Genomic DNA, 26,233 nt, shown 5'->3' with positions numbered 1-26,233 from the left:
TCCTATAAAGGATTGTTTACCCTGATAATCTTCTTGCTCTTGCCGTTCATTGATGTCTAATGTGAGCTTTTTCATTCTCATCCTCTCTTCTTGTTCTGCCTGTTGTTGGTTCCAGTGATTTGCAGCAAGTTGGGAAGACATGGGTACATTAAGGATCTTAAACTGAGAAAAAATAACAAAGAAATAAAAAATGGCTTGAGAAAATCAAAGAAAAAAAGATTTCAAATAAAATGCTACGTAGAATTAAACAAGTTTAGAAAAAGAACATCTTTCCTCTAAGTAAATAAAGATAGTATCATCTAAGAACATAAACAGATAATAGTCTTAATCTTCTAGAGACAAACCCATTCGGGTTGGATAGGAAGTAGAAAGCCATCAAGTTCAGGGGCGCCTGGGTGGCACAGCGGTTAAGCGCCTGCCTTCGGCTCAGGGCATGATCCCGGCATTATGGGATCGAGCCCCACATCAGGCTCCTCCGCTATGAGCCTGCTTCTTCCTCTCCCACTCCCCCTGCTTGTGTTCCCTCTCTCGCTGGCTATCTCTGTCAAATAAATAAATAAAATCTTTAAAAAAAAAAAAAAACCATCAAGTTCAACCTCAAGAAAAGTAGAAGGTCCTCTTTCCACCACTCTGTTTGGAAGCACTCATCTAGCAACAGGGTATCAATTTCCATCATAAAGACCTTCTAATGTATGGGTAATTGTCAAAAAGGCTTTTATATAGCAAGCTGTAACCTGCATCCTTTTCATTTCTATCCTCTGGAACCAGTTCTGGCCTCCTGAACCATACAGAACAAATCCACTTCACCTTTAGTATTGACACACCTTCTTACTATCTAAAGACAGAACGCAAGGTTAGAACAGAGGAAGAGTTAAGCAACTGCCCTACAAGATCTATTTCTCTGTTAGGGGAGAGAGTCCTTATCTACAAAGTTTTGTTTCTAGCAGGATGTCCCTGGTTAGGACTGTGCAAGGTACACAAACCTAGATAGAATTTATGAGTTTAAGGGCTCCCTGGAAATCGCTGAGTAAGCTACCTAACTATCTGAACACAAAATGGAAATTCTCTCTGTTCTGTATAATGTGCACACCTCAGTTAAGAGACCTTCTCTAATACTTTGGGTGAACGGCATGCCTGATGAGGGCACAGAGACCTGTGCTCAAAGATCCCAGACCTCTCTCTGGTTGATCTATGCCATTTTGAAAGCTTGCATCCTTGAAATTATTAGTAAAGCTTAACACTGTGTAAGTCTCTGATTCATCTGAATCAGATTTGACAATCTGATTCTTCATTTTATCTCATATGTCCTCTTTTGGTATTCGCTTTTGTATGATGTACTTTAGTCAGTCAATATTCCTCTTAAAATGTAATACCCAGAACACTAAATGCACCAGGCCAGATACACTAAGGTGAAAAATAATAAGTGTGGGTGTGAAACATCTACAAACCCAACTAACTACATTTCATTTTCATCAAGGCAGATAACCAAGTATCTCCTATATCAAAATAAAAATATATTTAAGGTAGTCCATTTGGCTACCAGCCTAGCAGACCTTACCCATTCTCCTCAATGAGATTAGTTTGACTTAATGTGCTCTTAGTGGTCAAGGACACACTCCTTGCAACTGCCCCTTTCTATTTTATGAGTTCAAAACCATCTTTTAAAGAAAAAAAAAAAACATATACACATACAATCAAGAAAACCTCACTGCAATCAAGATAATGAGCATGTTCGTTACCTCCAAAGGCTCCTCTGTCCCTCTGTAACCTATGTCTTCCTTTGCCCCACCCCCAGGCAACTGCTAACTTGATTACTGTCACTACTCATTAGTTTGAACTTTCTAAAATTTTATATAAGTTGAATCATACAACATGTATTTTATTTTGTCCAGCTTCTTTAAATTCCCACAATGATTTTGAGATGCAGCCATGTTACTGTAAGCATGAACAGTTTGTTCCTTTTTATCGTAGAGCAGTATTTCTTTGTATGAATGCACCATAATTTGCTTATCTGCTCACTTGTTGATAGCACCTGAGGTTTCTATTTTGGGTTATTACAAATATATTTACAAACGTTTGTATGGACATAGGTCTCCATTTTTTTAAAATGCAAAATGCTAGTAATGAAAAGCTGGGAATAGCTGGTGTCTTTTACTTTTTTATTTTTTTAAAGTAAGCTCTGTACCCAAAGTGGGGCTTGAACTCATGACTGTGAAATCAAGAGTAACATGCTTTACCAACTCAGCCAGCTAGGCACCCTGTGGTGTGTCTTACTTTTTAAGAAACTACAAAAATTTTTCCAAAGTATCTGCACCATTTTACATTCTACTAGCAGTGAATGAGAGTTCTGGTTCCTCCACACCCTCGCCAATACTTGGGATGGCCGGTCTTTTTCATTTTAGCCATTCTAGTGAGTATATAGTGGTATTTTCACTTTGGTTTTAATTTTCACTTTCCTCATGACTAAAATCATCTGTTTTAAAATTCAATCTAGAATCATATGCTAAAAGTTGACATAAGTTTACTGGATTGTATAGTTTTCAGAATACACTTTTCCCTTGCTCTTTGAACAAGGAAATTATTTGCCCATTATGAATCTTTTGACTACTGCCTCATTCTGAGCCTTTCTAAGTTTAATGACAACTGCTCTACAATTACATATAGAAGTTATTTCAGTCTTTGAGGATATAATCTGTTTTTAACTAAAGACTGGGACTCATTTAAAGTAGATGAATTATCCCTTTTGACACTAATTTTACCCAACCTTCAACTTATCCTTCCAGGTTGAAATCTTCCTTGTTGATAAAAGTGAAAGTGAAAATAGCTGCTTCCCCCCACCCGGACAAAATCTCTCCACAAACAGTGGGATTACCCTTCCTTGTTCTTATGACCCCGAACACAGCCTTTTAAAAAGTACTTCCTCTGGGGCGCCTGGGTGGCACAGCGGTTAAGCGTCTGCCTTCGGCTCAGGGCGTGATCCTGGCGTTATGGGATCGAGCCCCACATCAGGCTCTTCTGCTATGAGCCTGCTTCTTTCTCTCCCACTCCCCCTGCTTGTGTTCCCTCTCTTGCTGGCTGTCTCTATCTCTGTCAAATAAATAAATAAAAATCTTTAAAAAAAAAAAAAAGTACTTCCTCTTGTCAACTATACTTCAATTAAAAGAAAAAGCATTTCCACATCCTCTTTACATCTCCTTTAAAAACTGCTAGTTGTGGACTATTTCTAAATTTTACTGTATATGGTCTGATGATGGCCCATTTCTCTTTCATCCACAATTACGAATTCTGAGCTTTTTTCCCCCTGCCCCTCCCCAAAACTTCCTTTCAGTTCCACATTACAATCAGTGCTTTCATGAAATATACACTTGCCAGGCAGTGATGCAAAGAAGACCATGGATTTTTGTGGTCAGACAGATGGGGTTCACAGCTCAGCCCTATGTATTTATTAGTACAGTTTAGCAAATCACATGAGAATGCTCTTTCTTTCTCTCAGCTATAAAATAATATCAAGACTACCTTTTAGGGTTGCTGTAAGAATTAAATAAGATAGATATGTATAGTATGCAGTACAGTGCCTAGCATACAGCAGGTTCTCCATAAATATTACCTATTAATAATGCATCAAAATAACAAAGTTCAAAATAGTCACCCTCATCAGCTACTATACAGCTGAAACTAAAATTGCAGCAAAATAAAATCACAAATCAACTAAAAACATCACCTTCTTAGCAGAATGAGACTGACAACCACCAAGTAGAAACTGAAGCCCTTAACTACTTCTGTCTACCGTCCTGAGCCCTGTGTAGTTGTCTGCATCGGGAATGTGTCTTCAACAGATGGGACTTGCCCCAACTGTGTCTTATTTCCACTAACAAAAACAACTGAAACAAAGTTAAAATAAAATGGTCATCATTCCCCCTAATAAACCTTTCAATTTATTTTTCACAAATCAGGGAGACGTACAAAAAGTAAGTTAATGGAAAAGTTCAGCTCAAAATGACTTTTCTGCCAGACTCTTCACATGTTATCTAATAGGCGAAACAAAAACTTCATAATAAAATTTATTCTTTCTAAGCAGAATTACTGAGATGTCACATTAATTCATAATGGAACTTTAAATTTTCAGCACTATTCATGAAGAAAGCATTCTGTTGCACCTACATTTCCAAATCCAGGTGCTATAAACTATTGGTAGAGAAAAGCTGAATTAAAATTGACACTGCAGGAGTGCCTGGGTGGCTGAGTTGGTTAAGTGGCTGCCTCTGGCACACGTCATGATCCCAGGGTCCAAGTCCTGCATCAGGCTCCCTGCTCAGCAAGGAGTCTGCTTGTCTCTCTCCCCCTGCTGTGTCCTCTCTCTCTCACTTGCTCACCCTCTTTCTCAAATAAATAAAACCTTAAAAAATAAAGTAAAAAACAAAAAGAAACAAAACAAAACAAAAAAAACCACCCAGACACTGCAAACAGAGGTGGGCCAAATTATTATGACAGCAGAGAGAGAGATGTCAAATTCTAGAAAGACCACAACAATGAGAACAATTTCCAGAATGATGACTTGAAGCAATTTCCTAAACTTCCCTTAACAGAACAACTGTGAAATCTGGTTAGCAGATATATCAGAGGTACAAATACTCTAAATAAAATTTAACCTGCCAGTATAAATCAATAAAGACAGAGCTACACAAATTAATACATTAGTTTTAAAGATATAATAACACATAAAGAACAATGTTTGAAACACAGTAGGAATTCAATATGTTTTATAGCTGTTATTGTTATCAACACAATTACTTTCTTATTTTTATTATAAGAAGGAAATCTGGGCAATGTTGAGTACTGTCTCAGTGAAATACAAAATACCTATTAGGTTTCAAGGATCACAGCTGAATTTTAAGTCACTCTCTGTTCCCAGTATCAAATAAAATGCCTTATTTGAGATGATAAGGGTAAAGAGAGGTGAATATCTGAGTTTCTCAAGGTAAATTGCAGACTCCAATATTACAATGTTCTTCCTTATTCAGCTAGCTGGTTTTCCTCAATAGCTTTACAAACTGGTTTTAAACATGTATGAATATATGCAAATGCAGAAAGAGTGACATACTACTGTTTCACAAAATACCCAAGGCAAAGCAGCCTAGTAAGAAAGGAAGACATAATATCCTGATCATCATGAAATCACAAGCTGCAATTGTAAGATGCTTCTGTCACCACATTAACACAAAGAGAAAACAGGGTGGCCGTTTTCCCCCCTTCCTGGGTTTCTGATAATAACAACTGAACTGTCCTTCATAATTCAGTACTGAAGAGACTAATAATGATGGTACTTACCACACTAATGAAACAGTATAAAACATTATAAAAAGAAATTTCATGATTTGATCAAAAATGTGAAAAATAAAGGTTTCCATTCATTTATAAGATTGACTTGAGACAAGTTTTACAAAAGAAAATGTTCTCAAGTACTTAAAAAGGACATAAAAGAGATAGTAATAACTACAGAGAGCACAAGAGACCAATCTCCTGATGCCACCGTCACCAAGTGCCTTTACTGTTAAGCTGCCAAAACATTTTTAAAAGAGAGTTATTTACTACTTTATAGCAAATTAGATGACAAAAAGATTGAAGTCACTCAAACTAGATTTTTCTGGAATACAATAATTGCAATAAAGGTGATTTAGGTTGTATTTTAAAGCTATTTCACACTTGTAGCTGAAATTGAAATCCCACTATCATAATCCCAAGTATCAACTGCTATAGTCAAAGGTATATAAACATGGGGCGCCTGGGTGGTTCAATTGTTAAGCGTCTGCCTTAGGCTCAGGTCATGCATGATCCCATAGTCCTGGGATGGAGCCCTGCATCGGGCTCCCCACTGAGTAAGGAGCCTGCTTCTCCCTCTCCCTCTGCCCCTCCCCCCTGCTTGTGCTCGCTCTGTCAAACAAATAAATAAAACCTTTAAAAAAAAAAAAGATACATAAAACAAATAACTCCTTTTAAATATTAACTGCAAAAAAATGGGTTGTTTATGAGTATTAAGCTATAATAAATATACTGTACATTAATTTGTTTAAAGCAATCAAAAAAGTTCTTTAAAACATATAAAGATTCCATTAAAACTTCTGTTTTAATGATCAAAACATTTTAATTCATTATTCTAATTCATAAGTATTTAAAACTAGAAAAATAAATTATGAATAGCATTATTCTCTTTTCTTTTCAACTACTCATTTCATTGGTACAAACTTTTATTTTCCTAATGACTACGGAAAAAGTTATTTCTGAGCACAAATCTGGTGCACAAAGAGATCATTCACTTAAGAACTAAAGATTCCTATAAGGCAAAACATTTCACATTTCTAGAAAAACCGTTGCACCAGAAGGGCCAACACCCAAAAGTTAAATAAAGAAATAAAAATCAGAACAAAATAACTTTCTTTTTCAGACCACAAAATACCAGTGATGTTTCTTCAAATAATGTTCCTAAAACTGAACATTTTCCAAAATTCCAAATAAAAGTTTATGAGTTGAAAATTTACTTAATAACCAAGTACTCTGAGCACTCATTTCATGATTGCTAATATATTTTTAGTAAAGTTCAATAAAAATGTTTCCTTAAAAATTATAATTTCACATTTTAAGAAATAAGGATCTCCACTCCTCATTTTGTATATGTATAAAGTTATATGGATGGGTTATACAGTATATAAGCTATCTACTTTAAACTGAAAATATTCCTTCTAAAAAATAAACACATAAGTTTTACTTTGATCGATACGATTTAGAATTTAGGACTGCTGAAATAAATTTCTTTTTCAAAGCTCAGAAGTTTCTTAGGGTAGGCTGTGATTTAATTTATGCCTGCATGCTCTAAAAAGGTCAAATGGGGTATATGAATTGACAAAGTTAAGATGAATTTTTACATGTGCCTCACAAAAGGGAGGGACAAATGAAGAAAATGGATTATTTAAATTTTGTGCAATTTGATCTTCACAGAAAGATATTCCTAAACCCCCTTTTACATAAGAAAAATGGTTTGGGGGCACCTTGGTGGCTCAGTCCGTTAAGCGTCTGACTTCAGCTGAGGTCATGATCTCAGGGTCCTGGGATCAAGCACCATGTAGTGGGGCTCCCCACTCAGTGGGGAGTCTGCTTGTCCCTCTGCAACCCCCCACTCCACTTATATTCTCTCTCAAATAAATAAATGAAATCTTCAAAAAAAAAAAAAGATAAGAAAAACGGTTCAAGAAAGTATGCCAGTAATACAAATGTTCGGTAGCTGCACTGGAACGGGAACCAGGGCATATCTAACTGAAGTCGCCAAGTACTGCCCTTCACAATTAAAAAAGAAAAACAAAACCCTCTCTTTTGTGCCTAGAAAATATGGTATGGGGTGGGGGGAGGAGCTAAGAGCTTTTAAAGGAAACAGAGAATGAAGCAGACCTAAAGTCTAATAACTGAAATAGAACAGCGAGGCCCAGAGAAGGAACTAGTCCCTAGGAAAGAAAAGCAAAACTCGGGGCTTTGAAGAATCCTGGGAACCGTGATAACTAGCAGTTTCAGGTGCTCTGAGGAGAGCAGTTTTGCAAAGATCTTGATTCAACACCAAGTTTAGGGTCTTGATTTAAAAACCCCCTTACTTTTCTAGGGACTGAGTGGAGGACAGAGAGCGGGGAGAATGCCAGAGCTCAAACCTGGACTGAGGGTGGGCGAAGACAGAGCTCTCCTAAATGCACAATGACTCCAGAGGCCGGGATGGAAGGAAGGCCGTGACTGGAAAGGAATTAGGAAGGCAGTGTTTGAAAGACACAGCAGTGCTCTGAGCCTGAGCCAAAGTTAACTACTGACACACAACATGATGTGAAGCCTTCCCCAGCCCTCCTTTCCAGGATTCTAATTGGTGTACAGCTTTTGTACCTCAAGATTTACTTGCAGTATAGCGAAAGTATGGTATCCTGGACAACTCTGATCCTCTGAGTATATAAGAAATTCCCTGACAAAAGCAAAGATAAAAATTAACTTGGGCATCATCTCTTAGTGGTTGTACTGGTGGGGACTATCCCTTCCAACACAGACGACATCTCATTAGAGGCCTTGCAGACCATCCCCTTCAGCACAGTAGGCTCCCTCTCTTTCCCCACCGGTCTCTCTCTAGCCTCTATCTTGCTTTATTTTCCTTCATAGCATTTCCCCCAACCTGACCTTATGTATTTCTTCACTGTCTGCCTCCCAGCACTGGAATGAAAGCTCTCCCCCCGCCCCCTGCCCAGGAGGGACTCTGGTGATTTCTGTACATTCTGCAACTGGGACAGTGCTTGGTGCATAGAGTGTGTTACATGACTATTTGAATGACTACAGAAGCCAGGTATTAGACTTGTCTATAATGAGTTGCGGTAGCTACCATATTTCATAAAATCTAACGTTCCCTTAATTTTAAGATGCTCCATTATTTTACACACCACTAAAACAGAAAAAAATGCTGCCCATTATCACAGGATCCCATCAATGCTAGGAGGCAGCTTGATTTCAGAAAAGTTAAAATGTGAGAAAACGTTTATAGAATTGGTAATGGGTGTTACATCCTAGAATTGTGTCTGAGAGCAGGGCTTTTTTTTCTTCATAGCACACTGCACTCTCTGCAAATACATTTGTCTATCAACCTTGGCAGGGTGTGAACTCATAAGGACAGGGCCTTTATCTTATATATCACCACAGCCTCAGTACTTGGTATCTGGCACATAGTAGATGCTCAATAATCAATAAATATTTGATGAATGAATGTATGGATCAGTGTATGTATTCCTAAAGCAATAGCTAGGCAGTCAGGGAAATGATTTTGAGGGCCATCTTTCTATAAGGTAAGGGAAAGAAGGGGAAGCAGTATAAGGAGAATGGAGAAGGATTCAAGGTCAGAAAACAATGATTTTCAAGAGAAATCTTAACAACAGAACATTTTCTTGAGCTGTGTGTCATCCTCCTCCTTTCCTTTCCCACTCTGAGCTTACTTATGAAACCTTCCTCCTGAAAGTCAAGGTATTTATATATTCTAACAAATACATATGAACTTAAAATTTAAATGTCCTTTCCTTTAAAAAATATCCATTTAATAGAAGTCAGATGTGTCTTCCATACATATAATAAATAAAATTATTTCTATCACTGAACACTTTAAATGTTTCTAACTCTTTCCCCTTGTAGGCAAAAGATAACTTAGAATCTACAAAACAGTTATTACTTAAACTCATAACAATCAATTGTGAACGCACAGAGGACAGTTTCTTACCTGCTGTTTGTTGCCTTTTCTTGTTAACATGACAAACGGCATTGTGTCTGCAGACTCTGCCTCTCCCTCCCCACCACCGAGTGGAGGCCCTTTCCTCAGCTGGCTTTTGAGATGCAAGGGAATAGCAACATCAAGTTGGTGCACTTTGACAGATTCACCACTTCGTTGCTTAAAGACAGAAATAAAAAAATATAAGTACTCCAAGGTACACATGGATATGTGTAAATATAAATTGCGAACAATTCATTCAGTGCCATAGTTCCTAAAGCACACCAGTCATTGGAGCCAAAGTAATCTTTCTGAAAGGTAACTGAAACGGAGCTGGCTCCTCCCCCGCCCCCAGCTCTTACATATGGCTAGGCAGACCTCTGTGACTGGCTCCTGTTTATCACCGTAGCCTCCCCTGAGCCCAAACACACAATGCTGTAGGTTCTCCTAACTTCACCTGCTTCTGAAATGCATACCCACACATCTCCCTTCATAATTACCATGTGTCACAAGTGCCTGCTTCTCTGTGAGAATCCTCCACCAGACTGCTGGGGTTCAGCACTGGACACCCTTTCCCTGGTGTCCTCTAGTAGTGTTATACAGCCCACAGGTGCTCAATTAATGTTTAAGAATGAATGAAATCTACTAATGTTCAGGTTAGCTTTATGTTTGTTAATACCAAGTTTTTAACATTTACGCTGGATTTATCAACCAATTATTTAAACAAATCTTCAATGAATACTTAATGTGCGTTAGGCTTCAAGGTAATAATACTCAAAACAGTCTCTACCCTCAGAGAGCTCGTAACTTGTTGAGAGAGAAATCGATTAATTACAATTCATCCAAGTTATATATAAGCTGTGTTGGGGGTGGAGTGACTATATATAGGCCTGGTTGGGAGTGGGTGAATACCGAGATTTCATAAAAGATTGAATAAAAATGGGACACGTGAAAATGTCTTTAAGGCTTCATATGATTTCTTATAAGCAGAAGGTAGCAGAGCAGTCTCGGGGATACGGAGGGAATTTAGGAAGGGGAAGAACAGGTGCAAAAGCAAAGACATGAAACAGTATGCTGCATTTAGGGAACTGCACACAATTTCCTTTATTTACTGAATGGAGCACAAATGAGGAAAGAGCTGAACATGATTCTTCAAAGCTAAGCACGTAACGCTGAAAGGCCATGAAGGTTTTGAAATTGCTTTACTACAATTTAAATGATCTTTTGATATAGGCTCCTTATTTGCAAGAGATTTCAAATCAAATAAAATGGTAATAAAAGGTGTAAAGTTTTACTATTTCTAAGTTCCAATTTGTTAGAATTTGCTTGAAGTTCTCCCAGGTTTGTTAGATTTATAGACTTTTTACTTAAAATTTGAAAGGATCAGGGTTAGATCACTCTTGATTTATAAATTAACTATTTTCTAATTATAAAATTAACATATTCTCTTTGTAAATTCTTTAAATACAAAAATGTATCAGCCAGGGTGTCCATACCAACTCCCTCCTCTAACCCCCTCTACCCGCTCCAAGGTGCAAAAACTAGTATCAATGGGGCATGTTCTTCCAGATTTTTCTTGAAACTACTACTACAAACAAATAAATACAAGGTACAACTGTGCATATTGTTCTATATTACACACATTTTTCTTCTTTTTGATTCCATGCCATGGACATCCTTCTAGTTGAGTATATACAGAACTAATTATATGGCTGTGCCCTTATTTATATAATTGGTCCTCTAATGATAGCCTAGATTTTTTTTTCTTTCTTTTTTTTTTAGATTTTATTTATTTATTTGAGAGAGTGAGCGCACACACAAGCCGGGGAGAGGGAGAGGGAGAAGCAGACTGCCAGCTGAGCAGAGAGCCCAACCTATCAACACAGGGCTTGATACTAGGACCCTGAGATCATGATCTGAGCCGAAGGCAGCCACTTAACTGAGCCATCCAGGCGCTCCTAGACTCTTTTCCTATTACAGTATGACATCCTTGTATATTTAACTTCATGCATTTGAGAGAAAATTAGTAAGGGTAAATTTTTATATCAAATGGCATACCCATTTGATAGGTTTACTAAATTTCTCTCTAAAAAGGCTGGACTGGTTTACATATTCCAAGTGCAGATGTTTACATACACTAAATCACAATGGGTATTATCACTTTTTAAATCTTAATATCTGATAAAAAGACTCACCTTAATTTGCTTATCTTTTTTTTTTTTTAAGAGTTTATTTATTTATTTGATGGGGGGAGAGAGAGAGAGCACAAGCAGGGAGAGTGGCAGGCAGAGGGAGAGGGAGCAGCAGACTCCCCATAGAGGAAGGAGCCGGATGTGGGGCTTGATCCCAGGACCCTGTGATCATGACCTGAGCCCAAAGCAGACCCTTAACCAACTGAGCCACCCAGGTACCCTTAACTTGCTTATCTTTAGATTATCAGTGAGCTTTAGCATGATTTCACTTATTTTTTCAATCAACGAGAAGACCCTGGGTCATTTTTTTCTCATTGGCTTGCAGGATCTGTTGCTATAGTACAGCTATTAATCCTGCATTATATAGACCATATTTTTTTAAAATTTATATTACATATATATATATATTCCCACCCTCCCCCGGTTTGTCATTTCTTATGGCATTCTGTGCTGGAAAGCAAAATAGCAAGGTGGCTGAGAATAGACTACACCACTTACCAGTCTTACGCCTTAACCATGGCTTTAACTGAAACATGGCAATACTAACTATATCTGACAGCACTGTATGAAGAATAAACATGAAGTCTTAATGCAGTACTCAACAGTCTGAACAATTTTTAAGATTTCTGATAAATTTGCAATTAATTCTGGTGTGGAAATAAAACAGAAATTCAGCTTTATTTTTATGGACCATTCATTGAATAATCCGTTTGCCCTCAAATGATTTGCAATGTTATCTTTACGGTATTACTAAATTGCCATGTTTTAGGTCTATTTTGGACTTTCTTACTTCATTAATCTATTTACTGTTGTGCCAATTTATTACTGTGTGTTTACAATGTTTTACTTTCTTATCTCATCCCCCCCTTTCCAGAAGTTTCCTAATTTGTTTATTCTTACAGATACTTTTAAGAATAATTTTGTTAAATCTTAAAAAAAAATACAAGCCCTCTCTCTCAAATAAAAAAATAAAATCTTTAAAACCTTTTCTCTGTCTCAAATAAAATCTTAAAAGAAAAAACAACTCTCTAATAAATAAAATCTTTAAAGAAAAAAAGAATTTTGTTAAGTTCATTCTGCAACCATCTCCTTGTTCTTTCTCCAACACCCCTCCCCCCCAATTCCTCATTCCTGTCCCCTGCCAATCTTTCCGGTGAGACAGAATTATGACTACACAAAATCTCAGGACTTGATTTATGGAGAATCAATATCTTTTATGTTACTGTGTCTTCTTGTGACAACTTTATCAAAAGGAAGAAACTCCTTATGGCTGTTTGGTGTGGGTATTTGACAGTGTTTGAAAATTAGTGCCTAATATAGGATTAAGTTTTCTCCAGTACACTAAACACACAGGCATAAATGTGAATTCAAGCTGCCCTCCTCTCTGATCATCCTCCCATCCTTCTGGCTTGCTTCTTCAAGAACTCCCAATAAACAATTACTGGACCCTATCAAAAGACTCTATCTTTTGACTCCATCAGCTTTTCTACCTTATTTCTAAATGTTAGGCACTCGACCTTGAACCTGCTCTTCCTCTCTCTCCAAACTTTATTTTTTTGAAGTAGGTTCCATGCCCAGCATGGAGTCCAATGTGGGGCTTGAACTCATGACCCTGAGATCAAGCCCTGAACTGAGATCAAGAGTTGGACGCTTAACTGACTCAGCCACCCAAGCACCCCCTCTCTCCAAACTTTATACGTGGGTGGTTCAGGTGGTTCATCATTGCCACATCTTTTTTTTTTTTTTTTTAAAGATTTTATTTATTTATTCAACAGAGATAGAGACAGCCAGCGAGAGAGGGAACACAAGCAGGGGGAGTGGGAGAGGAAGAAGCAGGCTCATAGCGGAGGAGCCTGATGTGGGGCTCGATCCCAGAACGCCGGGATCATGCCCTGAGCCGAAGGCAGGCGCTTAACCGCTGTGCCACCCAGGCGCCCCCATTGCCACATCTTTAAGTATGCTCTAACAACCACTCCACTTATGTTTCTCCTCTGATCTCCGACATTTCCATTTTGGCACCTCACAGGCTTCTCAAACTTAACACAGCCAAGTGCAACTCCTGCTCACTTTCCCCTTATTTCCAACCAGAGATAACTAGCCAGTGGCCCAAGCTAAAAAACTGTGCTGTCCTTGACTCCTTGACCCACTGTTATCAAATTAAGTGCCAAATATATCTGATTCACTCTCCTTCCTAAACAGCTTTTGAATCCAGACTCCATTCCTTGTGCCCTGCCCACTATTCTAGAGAGACGACTATCATCTCTCACTGGGATCGCCAGACTTCTAATCAGTCTCCCTGACACTCTCCTTGCTTTTCATCTTGTCCCAGTCTAAACCACCTTCATATGAACCATAGGTTCATATAGGACTGTGCCATCCAAAGAAGACCCATCATAAATATCCATTCTCATACCAGGCCACCCTCCGCACAGACAGACTAGGCTCTGGTAATAGTGGTTTCCTTTTAGTTTTTTAAACATTACACATCCTCTTCTGCCTCAGGATCTTTGAAACATATTCTCCCAATTTTTCACCTACATGGCTCCACTTCTGCCTGTTTGTCTAAAATTCATGATCTTTGATTATCCTATCTCTGCAAAAGCATTCTGTTCTTTTAGTTCCTTAGTATTTGGCACAATTTGAAATTATGTATTTGTTTAGTTGTTAAACATGTACCTTCCCCATAAAACTACAGTCTCTGAGGGCAGGAACCAGGTCTGTTTTTATTTACTACTTTTTTTTTTTTTTTAAAGATTTTATTTATTTATTCGACAGAGATAGAGACAGCCAGCGAGAGAGGGAACACAAGCAGGGGAAGTGGGAGAGGAAGAAGCAGGCTCATAGCAGAGGAGCCTGATGTGGGGCTCGATCCCATAACGCCGGGACCACGCCCTGAGCCGAAGGCAGACACTTAACCGCTGTGCCACCCAGACGCCCCTTTATTTACTACTTTGTTTAAGTCTACTGCACAGTGCTAGGCACACAGAGGTACTCAATAAATACTTATTAGACAAATGAATAACAGAGTCAATGGCTATTGACTTATGTAAGACAGGAAGTTTCTTCAAGAAATACATTGTTGGGGCGCCTGGGTGGGTCAGATGGTTGAGCGTCTGCCTTCAGTTCAGGTCATGATCTCCAGGTCCTGGGATCAAGCCCTGCATCAGGCTTCCAGCTCAGCAGGGAGTCTGCTTCTCCCTCTGCCTCTCCCCCCTGCTTGTGCTTTCTCTCTCTGTCTCTCTCAAACGAATAAATAAAAATATTTTTCTTAAAAGAAATAAACTTTATTATCTGTCTCTTCAAAGGGAGTATGATTATCTTACTTGATGACTTATGCTCCTAAATGACATAAATTTAAGAATTCATGAAAATTCTAGATATACGAAAAAACTTTAACATATGTAGGAAGAAGCAAATTGGCCTAATATACCTATAACACTAATTTGTACCTTATCCTAGCTTTTGGCCTTGGTAGCATCCATGAAAGTAAAATCCAGTATTTCTTCCCTAAAGATTACTCCATCAGCACAGAAAGACTATAATACCTTCCATCTTAAAAATAACCCTCCTCTTTTACCTCTAGTCACCTCTCCATTTCTCCTCCCTTTCTAGTAAAACTCCTCAAAAGTCACTTGTCTCTGTAACTAGTATTTTCACTTCCTCCCTTCCCATTTTCCAATGAGCCTACAGCATGAGGCCCTCATACCCTATCCCAAAAGAAGCAGTCTCCTCAAGTCACTAACGGGTTTAACAACGGCCATATCGAGGGTGGCAGTAAACAGTAGACAGGATGTGACCTCTAACTACAGAAAAACGTAATTAATTTAAATTACTGGGAAGATAGAGCTTTTTATAAAATCCAGTGGATTAATGTCAAGAATATACTAAACAACATTTCTTTAAACATCAAATGACTAATATTCCTCTAAATATTTACAAACAAGTTATTCAAATTTTAAATCAAACTTAAGATTTGGTATATTAGGGGCGCCTGGGTGGCTCGGTCATTAAGCGTCTGGTCTGCTTTTGGCTCAGGGCATGATCCCAGGGTCCTGGGAACGAGTCCCACATCGGGCTCCCTGCTCCGCTGGGAGCCTGCTTCTTTTCCCACTTGTGTTCCCTCTCTCGCTGGCTGTCTCTTTAAAAAAAAAAAAAAAAAAAAAAAAAGAACTTGGTATATTAAATTTCTCCAAATATTTATCTTTGGCAAAGTTTGAATCCTAAACAAACTATAAGTAAAAAGGTCTTAGAGACAGAGATAGGACTTCAGAGAGGAAAGACAGAGACCCGTATGATGAAATTACTGTGTTCTAAGTCTCATATTTACTGCATTTTTTCCCAGTGTATCTCAAAGAAATGTACAAATCAGGATGTGGGATGCAAGAAGTACTGGCAACCGCCAAGCCTGTATACACGAGAGAAAAGCTGCTGCAGCGGCAAGTGTTTAGATGTGGAGACTTCTGTAGCATTCTGTAGTGAAAAGACACTCTGGAGCAGAGAAACCGTTCATACCTGAAGATTTTCCAGCATCATTTTATCCAGAGCTTGAATGAAGTCCTCATCTTCCACACAAGGTACATGCTTAAGTCCACCTCCCTTAATCATTACCTCCTTATTAAAACAAAACAAGAAACCAGACCAGAAATTTTAACTATCATGTTTTGTATTGATAACTTGGTTCAACATAACTCAAGGAATGTGTGAGTCAAGTATGTAACATTACTACATGTTAAAAAAAAATGTTAATATAGTAAAGTACTTAGATAGGGAAACAAACTGAAAATGAATTCCCAAAGAAATATTTTTCAATAATCACAAGAAACACAACTTCAGTAGCTAAAACTGAATTAATAAAGAGAATGTGGCATGATTTCAAAAGCCAATTTTCAGCCATACATACAGTATTTTCTTCATCGGTTTCGTTTTCTTTATTGGAGTCTGTAAGGTAATCGGTATTCTCTTCCTCTTCCTCCTCACCTTCATCATCATCATTATCAGAACCCTCCTGAAATTATTCAACATTAGTAGAAGATTAAAACATTTTGAAAAGGATCTCTATTTTACATGCCTTAAGATTTAAACACTTCTGTATAATTGTTCATTATTCTCAAGTTGCAGCCTTTTACGCAGTCTGCCTACGACTCAGAGCAAAGTCAGCCAGCAGCATTGGTTGAAAACTAATGCACACCAGTAGCTGAAAGCCCATCTCACTGTCTTCCGCTGATCTAATAGTACAAAGAGGCTTTGTAGAAATTCTTCCTTGAATTGCACAAGGAATGAGCTTCTTGAACCTTTTGTATATTTTTCCTATTTTGAGACTGAATTTCTCATAGTAGTGTTTTAATACCCATCTAACTGAAAGTCGATAAATAGTTCAAATTTAACATGGTTAGCAGTTGAAAGCAAGAACACTAAATGTATAAAGCACTACAGTGTATAAAGCACCTCAGCTTGGAAGGTACGCTCACATACTTCATTTTGTTTGCTCTACTGAATTCTGAAGAAGGCAGGATAAGCTTTCATGTCCCCATTTTTATACAGGAAAAAAACCAGGCTTGGGTAAGTTAAGTGACTTGTCCAAGGACACACTGCTTATTAAGCAGAGGAGCTAGACATTCTGACCCCCATCCTCTCCTGTCAGTGTCCCCACCCCTCTTCTATCAGCAAATTTCCTTTTCAAACAGAAGACTGGATTTTTCCTCAGTGATTTCTTAACCTCAGTGATTTTTCAAAAGGGCACACACACACAAAAAGCACACAGTTGCACTCCATCTGTGTATTCTTCCATTTCCAACAACACAATTCACTCTTACTTAGTTCTGTAACTTAAAAAAAAAGACTACACTAAATCCAACTTCTTCTCACTGTGCTAAGAGAAATAATGTGAATGAGAAATAAGTTCTAAGAGAAAATGAATTATTTAAATTTGTTACAACTTTTTTAGTATACATAACAATTAATTCCAAAAATCCAAATACTGTGTTATAATTTACTACACAGGCAGAGATTTTTAGCGTTTCTAAAGTGGAAATATTCTGGGAATGTAAGAAATGCATTCGCTTTTTTCAAATGTATTAACTTTTTTTTTTTTTTAAAGATTTCATTTATTTATTTGAGAGAAAGCAAGTGAGAGATAGAGCGCTAGCTGGGAGGGAGGGAGGGAGGGAGGGCCAGAGGGAGAGGGGAAAAGCAGGCTCCCCGCTGAGCAGGAAGCCTGACTCTGCTCAATCCCAGGACCCTGGGATCATGACCTGAGCCAAAGGCAGACACCCAACCGACTGAGCCACCCAGGCACCCTGAAATGTACTTTTTAAAACATAAGTCTGTAATTCAAAATCAAATTTGCAAGAGATGCTCTTAAAAAAATTAATCATTTATACGCAAGTAATGAATCATGGAACTTTACATCAAAAACTAGGGATGTACTGTATGGTGACTAACATTATATAATAAAAATATTATTAAAAAATTAATCATTTCTTAACACTTAAAAAATACTTTCTATTCAAAAACTAAGCTAAACTAAGTTAAACTGCATTAACTTTTTCTCCTTACCCTTTATTTTCATATTACTCAGACAAAATAAAATGGATTAACTTTTGAAATTGAAATGCTGAACAAGAATTCCACTATCCTAATCCCTATTATACGTAATAATCTGTGGGATCTGGAAGTGAATGGACCACAATAGCTAGCTAAGGAAAGCAGGAGGGGCAGCACAGCACAGGTCACACTGTCTGAGTTCAAACACCCACTCAGCACTTACTACTATGAGATCTTGGGCAAATTAAACTACCTGTGCCTTATTTTCTCACCTACCTCACAGCGTGACATCAGCAATGGTCATGTAAATATTATAGCTACTATAATGATAAATCTTGTACTTACTATTAAATTATATAAATGCTACATTAGAATTTTAGCAGAACATTCACTTAATCTTTAGTTATCTTTAATTTACATAGCTGATATTCAGGAAGAAGTATTCTGGTTGTTAGGTGCTACAAATAACTCTGAAAGTCCATGTGGAGCCAAGGACCAAGTTGAGGACCAAGACGAAAACAAAGAGCACAATTTGTCTGAAGAGTGAACTCTATCTAGCCTTCTTCTTTCTCAGCTGAAGTTGTAGAATATCTCCCACTGCTCTTATTAATCAACCTATTTTCTCTCTTTAAAATGTTCTCCTTATGCTTGGACAGCAGCCATGGGAAAGGGTGGTCTTGAGAGGGAGGAGAAGCAAACTCCTCCAACTTCATTTATTAAACCACATCTTTCTCTTCTCCTTCCGGACAAGGCTCATGCAACACCAACTGAACATTGTGTTTTTCTACTTAGCAAGCACACATATATCATGTATGATATTCACAACTGCAACTGGAAAAGGAAGCAATGGTTAAAACTGATACAAATTTCAAAGTTATAGAAGTTCGCTTTTGAAAAAGAGGAAATACATCCCAACTCCTCAGGTGAGAAATATAGGAAAATGAGTCACTTTTCAATGACACATTTACTAAGGATGTTTAATTTATTAGATTCTGTTCATCTAATTAGTGCAGTAGCAAAATCTACTCTAAAAAATGGTCCTAATAAAAAAATGTCCTATGAACTTCTGGTCAATACTGTGAGTTTCTTACTGAAAAAGAGAACAAAAAACCAAAAAACCTTAATTCCATGGGTTTTATAACAGACATATACTACTAGTTACAGTTCCTATAATAAAACTAAGCAGGAGATCTTATTTTATACATTAAAGAAAATCTTGGCTCAAATAATCAAGATACTCTTGTACAAATGTACCTATTGGCTATAAACAAAAGTCATCACCTCTTCTTCTGGTTCATTTACTTCACTTTCATTTCCAGATTGTTCTTCTGTTTCAGCTCCTCCTTCTTCTTCTTCTTCATCCTCTTCAAGGTTTTCTCCTTCTGTCATAGAATCTTTTGAATCTTTGTCATTTACTAGGCCTTGAAACAAGGAGAAAGTGGAAAAAAACATGAAAAGGGGTAAATTTTCAATATTATACCACTTAATTTAGAAGTATGTATTAAGTGAGATAATTCAACCACCATTTTCTCAGAGTAATAAGAACACAGTTTAAAATTATTTGAGTAACATTTTACAAAGAGACCTTCATTTCAACAAAAAAAGCAATGACACATTATACATATATTATATATGTGTGTATATAAACATATATGTATTTTTTTTTTTCTTTCAGCTTCTGTTTATCTCCATCTCAGATGAATACAAACAAAATGTACCAGCATGTAAAATGCAGCCTCGACCATGTAAGATGCAGCCTCGGTCACACTTTTTACCAAATGACATTTTAGAATTTCTCCCACATTGAAGATATAAAATTATGTCTTCATGGAGAAATCACATTTGGCTATCAATCTGAGTGTCTGCACATTAAGACTAAGGGAAGGAGGCAAAGTTGTGTCACCAAAGGGCTTAATTTTTTTCTTCAGTAATGGCATTCTCCTCCTCGGGGAACTCCCTGCCTTGAATTTGCTTCCACCTCGCTTGTTCATCCACAGCTCACTGCCTAGTCAATTCTTCTTAATTAACATTTGAATTCCAAACCACTCTCTCTACTTTCAAGATGCCTCATCTGATCTGACTTTCCCGGGCTCTCTCCTGAGCCTTCTCCTACAGCTGGGCCTCTTTTCTGGCACAGATCTTGGAATCCTGCTCATCTGATACTCTTCTCAACAGAGAATATCCTTCAATGTACACTTTCAGTCCTTCCTATACATTCTCTAAGTTCAGTCTAAATTTTACTTCCTGCATAAACGCAATGAGTACCTGAATCTATTACTCTTCCTACTTTCTCCTAAAGCACTTGGAGAATTTCTCATAGCACTTTACATTTAAGGATACACCATGTAATGTTTTTTTCTAATGATTTCATAAACGTTACATCAGATTATAAGGGCCTTGAAGACAAAGAACTTGTTCTATATATTCAAAACTTACCAGAGGCCATATATTGATAAATACACAGTAGGTGTTTAGTAAATACTTGTTTATTCAGACTCTTAGATGATTAGAGCAGAAAGAAACTTTAGCAATCATGTAATGATTTAATTCTTTCATTTTATGAGGAATACTGAAGCCCAGAGAATTTGAATAACCTAACCAATAAGAGTAAAAAATTATTCCGGTGTCTTATGTTGAAGAAATCAACCAAGAACTGATAAAAATATGAAAGTGCAGGGTGATTAAAGTAGTGAATAAAAATTAAGGAAAGTTGGATAATGCTCAGAAAGGAAAATTAATGCTGAAAAAAGAAGTTGGTGTTTCAGACTGAGAACCCATCAACTTAAAATTTCTCTATCACTTATTAGTTTTCAGATACAAATACAGATTTTATACATATACATTTATTTAGTTATTTATAGGGACTTTAAGAAGCAGAATACTGGATTGTTATTTAAGTTATCAAAGGCAAAAAACAAAGTCACATCTAAATCTAAACATTCTGAGTGAAAATATCACAGTGCTGATAAACTCACATGGCATGAGCTTACACCTTACACCTTTGTTCTATCCATTTAAAACATGCATCATGGGAAGAACTATAATGTGTAAGTTCTTTGTTTTGATAATCATACTTCTAATTTGTAAGGAAAATACAGACTATTTCTAACACATTTTATTTGCACTGCAGGTTACTTTCAAAGGCAATTTATAAATATATTTTGTATTTGCTAAGCAATATAATAATTATCCAGTTGTTGATCCCTAGGACACTGTCAATCTAAAATAAACAATGGGAGATAAAAATTTACACCTCAGGACATAGGGTTAACAAAATACAAACAACAAAATGCTGCTTGGTGCCTCAGTTCTCCTGCTCGTAACAGAGATAGTAATAATTGTAATACTTCCTTTCAGACTACTTTAAATTGTATTTTTCTCCTTACTAGACATGTTGAGCATTTCCTCCCATACTTAATATGTCAGAGAGAGCAAAGTCTTCGAATTCTGGCTTGACAGGTTAACCTAGCGTTTTGATTTGTCAAATATAACTAACATTACCTCCCTGTGTCATTCTGGCATTAGACAGTACTCAATAAAAACACCAATTCTCCTCCGCCCCCCATGAATATGTCATGTTCATTTATCCATTGGGGAATTCTATTTTATTACCAATTCGCCTGTGCTCTTTATGTAAGTGAAACTAACCTGCCATGGAAACTATTTTCACTTTAATTTTATTTTTCTAGTTTATAAAAGCTTTAAACACCCAAATATGTTGCCACGCATATGCTTTCTTCTACTGTTTTAGAATTCGGGAAAATTAATGCCTCTCCAAATACTTGATCATCAGATCTATATTTAAAAATACTTAAAAAAAAAAGATTTTATTTATTTATTTGCTAGAGAGCAAGAGACAGAGAGGGAGAGAACAAGCAGGGAGAGCTGTAGGTAGAGGTTGCAGGCTCCCCACCGAGCAGGAGTCTGAGGCAGACTCAATCCCAGGACCCTGGGATCATGACTTGAATCGAAGGCAGACGCTTAACTGAGCCACCCAAGCATTTCTAAAAATAAATACTTAACTGCTCAATCCATCTGGAGTTTGATAAGATGTGGCTCTATATCAATTTTCCTCCAAAATGCTGACCAACATGTTGCCCATATCCTATTTTTAAGACTCCTAGGTCATTATATATAAATTATTTTGTATTTAACTGGCGGTACCTGTAGGCCTTTTATTCTGGTCTACTGATTTTATTTCTAATTCGTGAAATACACTGTGGCTTTATAATTTATTCACATGGCTTCTTTTCTTTTTCACTTCTGTTTCCCTCATTTCTGTTCCTTATGCTATAATACAATCTAGAAGTTCCAAAACCAGATTAAATTATATTGCCTATAACCATTTTGGTTTTGTTCTTAAAGAGAATGTCTTAGCCAGTAATTCTATGTCTATATTGAGAAAACCAAGATACACACAAATATCACACAAAAATGTTATTTATAGTAATGTAAAATTACTGGAAATAACCTAAGCATCAAACAATAGGATTAATTAAATTATGGCACATTCATACAAAGGAATACAATTAAGAATTAGAAAAATATATGATGTTAGGAAGAAATTTCATAATATATTAGGTAGGGAAAAATCCAGTTATAAAACTGCAAACATGTGAAAAAATTTTAAAAGAATAGAACATATACCAAAAAATGTTAACAGATGATTATTCTTGTGTATGGAATGTGATTTTTGTTTTCTTGGTATTTTTCACAATTTCTGCCATGAACAAGCATTACTTTTTTTTTTTAAGGTGTATTTATTCATTTTAGTGAGAGAGAGAGTGAGGGGAAGGGCAGAGAGAGAGAGAGAATCCTCAAGCAGACTCCGCACTCAGCGCAGAGCCTGAGGTGGGGCTCAATCCCACAACCCTGAGATCATGACCTGAAACTGAGCCGGCTCTTTAAACAATGGAGCCACCCAGGTGCTCCAAACAAGTACTACTTTTAATTATATTAAAATGACTTTCAAAATACAAGGGAACTTTGTAGTGCTTTCTCATTAACTATTATGTTAGCACTGGGCTATTATAAAGTTAAAATAATAATGAATTTACAAAGTACTTGAAAACAAAAAAACTATCAAAGGCAAGATACTGTATGCTCTTATGGTTTATCAATAGGAAATAGATTTAACACAGATTCGTTCGTGTACATCTTCTTCCTGATATTTAGACTCTAAAACAGGAGGAAAATGGGACAACTTGGGAGCATATTGATTCTAGTTGTCATCATCTTTTAGAGTTTGTTTCACAAATGGTGGCCTGTTTTTTTCCTTCCCATATTCTAAACAAGAACAGATCTCTCAAAAGAAGCCTAAGGTCCTTTAACTTAACCCTTTGCTCTATAAAGGATAAAGCACACCACACTCTTTACTTCTACCAAGCTAGGTGTCAAACTAGTGTTACCTGATGCCCACTACACAGAGAGTACCACTGGTAAAAGTTTTTGGGAAACAAGGCTAAGACTTAACTATATCAAAGCATCTGAAGTAGGGGCGCCTGGGTGGCTCAGTCAGTTAAGTGTCTGCCTTTGTCTCAGGTCATGATCTCAGGGTCCTGGGATTGAGCCCTGTGTTGGGCTCCCTGCTCAGCAAGGAGTCTGCTTCTCCCTCTCCCTCTGCCCTCCCCCCACCTTCTCATGCTCTCTCTCTCAAATAAATAAAATCTTAAAAATAAAAAATTTTAAAAAAGCATTTGAAGTAAATGAAATAATTAAGACAAATGCGTACTCTGCCTGAAATGATCATTTTATACACTTGGAAATTTGAAAAGGAAAAAAAAAAGCAGATAACTTGGGACAAAGTTCAAAGAACAAAGGAATCACATATGCCCTAATGGGTGGAGTGGTAGAAAAGTGAATAGTTGCACAATCAGTAGCACCTTTAAAAATACTGCTCAAATAGATAGCAGCAATCATATTCTCCAAGGGAAGATGGATCTTTGGAGAAAGAAATCCTATTAAAATGCTGGATATAATATGAAAAGAACAGTTTTAGAGGAAAAAAGTCACAACTACCTTTCCCATGAAAAGTAGTTCTTTAAATATGCAACACAGTAAATTTATGCAGTTAGCATAAATGGTGAAGCTTAAGGATCTCCTAATGACAGACATATGGGTACCAAGAGCTGGCAGGAAATAAAACACTAATTTAACAGCCTAAAAACATGTCACTTTGAAATGACTACAATAAAACATGCTAACATGCTAAGAACTATTAGCAAGCAAACCAGATTGGTAAGGCTGCACGTCATTCCAGTTATTTCCACTGACAAAGTTCGTCAGCTCCTAGTCCCTTCAAGAGCTAACTCTTCTTCTGGAGCAGTCTTGGAAGGATGTTGAGAAAGTAAATAGACCAACTGTCCTACGGCACATAGTTCTCACATTTTCTCTAGTCCTTAGAAATAGAGACAACTCTCCCAGGGAATAAGGTCTGAAATTCCACAGGGTAGTTTCAAAACTTCTAACAGATACTCCCCCTACAGTGTCTAGCCTGTACTATCTTAGGAAATAATGCTTGTTGAAAATAAATACTGTATATATAAGAGATTCTTTCATCAAAAGCGTTTTGCATTAGCAACCAAAAATTTTACTAATTAAGAGAGGCTGACAGGAGAGTGTTTTTCCATCACTATCCTTTCCTTCAAAGTCTTATGTGACTGTTTTCCTCCAACTTGGGGTTATTTAATGAAATCAAGAAGTATGCCACTCAGGTCTTACCTAACACTACTAGGTAACACTCAACATTGGAAACAGAAAGTATACAAAAGCAAACTCTGATAACAATATAAAGCAAATTCTAGAAACAATCCGCCAAATATCATCTTTATTTTCTCTCTGTAATTAATTGCTTACCTAGTTTTATTAAGAATTCTCGTTCCAAGTCGTGTACCTGCCTGATGGATTCTTCCAGAGAATTACAGAGTTTGATCTTTGGTCTTAGCAGTTCTAGTGTATCACTGATCATGTAATCTATGTCAATAGGAAATGGATGGTCTTTTGTCCAAACCTCCAAACTTTTCTTCCACCAAACATAACGCTGATAATAAATGAAAAATAAATTTAGCTATAAGAAATCAATAACAAAAATATTTTAAAATAATAATCTATATTGATGTAACCTAGTTATAATAACTAAGCTAAAAAGTTGTACAAAACACCTACCATTTTTATTAATGGTCAACAATAATCCTAATCCAGTTCCTAAACCATTTGATGATTTTAATTTTTTTGATTACAGCTGTCAAAAATCCTTTTTAAAGGCGAGGAAAAATCATAAATAAAATATCAAAAAAATTTCCAGGTACTAAAACAAGGCAGAAACCCCACTCCCAAACACCAAACAGGGTTTAAGTATTTATTTTACAAAACAACAAAAGCAACAAGATTCAAAGCCACAGTTTTGATGTTTTATTATTTTCTCTATGCTCCCTGCTTTGATTTTTAAACAGGTCAATTAAAGTATCTGGAGATACAGTTTTTGAAATAAGGAAAAATCATTAATCCACAAGCATTTATTGAACAGCTACTGTGTATATGGCACGGTTTAGAGATCTTCCCTCTCTCCTCCTAGCCTGGTTCCTTCATTCTATTTTCTACATTTTTAACTAAAAAGCACAACCCAAGAATTTGCTTGTATATATAAAAGGGTATTCTTCTGGGTGCTCTCTCCTCTCCAGTTTGTTCTAGGTCCTTGCTCCTCAAAGTGGGGACCTCAACTGGGAGCTTGTTAAAAATGCGGACTCTTGGGCCCCCACCCTAGACCAAATGAATCACAATCTGCATTTTAACAGTACCTCCAGGTGATGCATATGTATATTAAAGTTTAGAAGCACTGCTGCAGGTGGTCCTTTTCGCCTGGCCTTCCCATACTTAACTGTACATTCTCTGACCTAGAACATACTGCCCTCATTCCCCAGACCTCACTCACTCCTTACTCCCAATTCCCTAGGTAGATCCTGCTACACATTTCTGCTTGTTAATCAAAAAATACTTTTGTCTCAATCTGCTCCTGGATATTTCTGAGTGGCTTTTTTCTCTCAGTCTGGGATTTCAGAGTGAATGCAAATAAGAACAGTCTTGTGAAAGAGAGTTTACTTTTGATGCTGATAGTTACAGATCACATTTTGCAGCAAAACTTTGGTTTTCTATACAGTCTCCAACTTAAGATAGTCCTTACATACAACAGGCAATCTGACTTCAAATTTGCAAAACTCCCTTCTCATTTTCT

At 37.0% G+C, this 26,233-nt stretch overlaps 1 protein-coding gene across 3 annotated transcripts in view; it reads right to left on the bottom strand.

Moving 5' to 3' along the window:
- The window catches only part of UPF2 (UPF2 regulator of nonsense mediated mRNA decay), a 105,483-nt gene that overhangs the window by 8,331 nt on the left and 70,919 nt on the right, over positions 1-26,233 (bottom strand). For 2 of the 3 annotated variants that reach the window (XM_044392083.3, XM_026478637.3), the window contains exons 15-20: positions 24,859-25,042; positions 19,285-19,424; positions 16,361-16,465; positions 15,973-16,071; positions 9,281-9,448; positions 21-162 (exon numbers count right to left, since the gene is read on the bottom strand). In XM_044392083.3, coding sequence (XP_044248018.1) covers positions 21-162; positions 9,281-9,448; positions 15,973-16,071; positions 16,361-16,465; positions 19,285-19,424; positions 24,859-25,042 — 838 coding nt within the window. The remainder of the gene's footprint in view (positions 1-20; positions 163-9,280; positions 9,449-15,972; positions 16,072-16,360; positions 16,466-19,284; positions 19,425-24,858; positions 25,043-26,233) is intronic. The other variant, XM_044392084.3, reaches the window with a different exon arrangement.

This window comes from Ursus arctos, unplaced genomic scaffold, assembly GCF_023065955.2.
Source record: "Ursus arctos isolate Adak ecotype North America unplaced genomic scaffold, UrsArc2.0 scaffold_30, whole genome shotgun sequence".
Classification (NCBI taxonomy): Eukaryota; Metazoa; Chordata; class Mammalia; order Carnivora; family Ursidae; genus Ursus; species Ursus arctos.
This window is presented reverse-complemented; position numbering and strand designations above follow the sequence as displayed.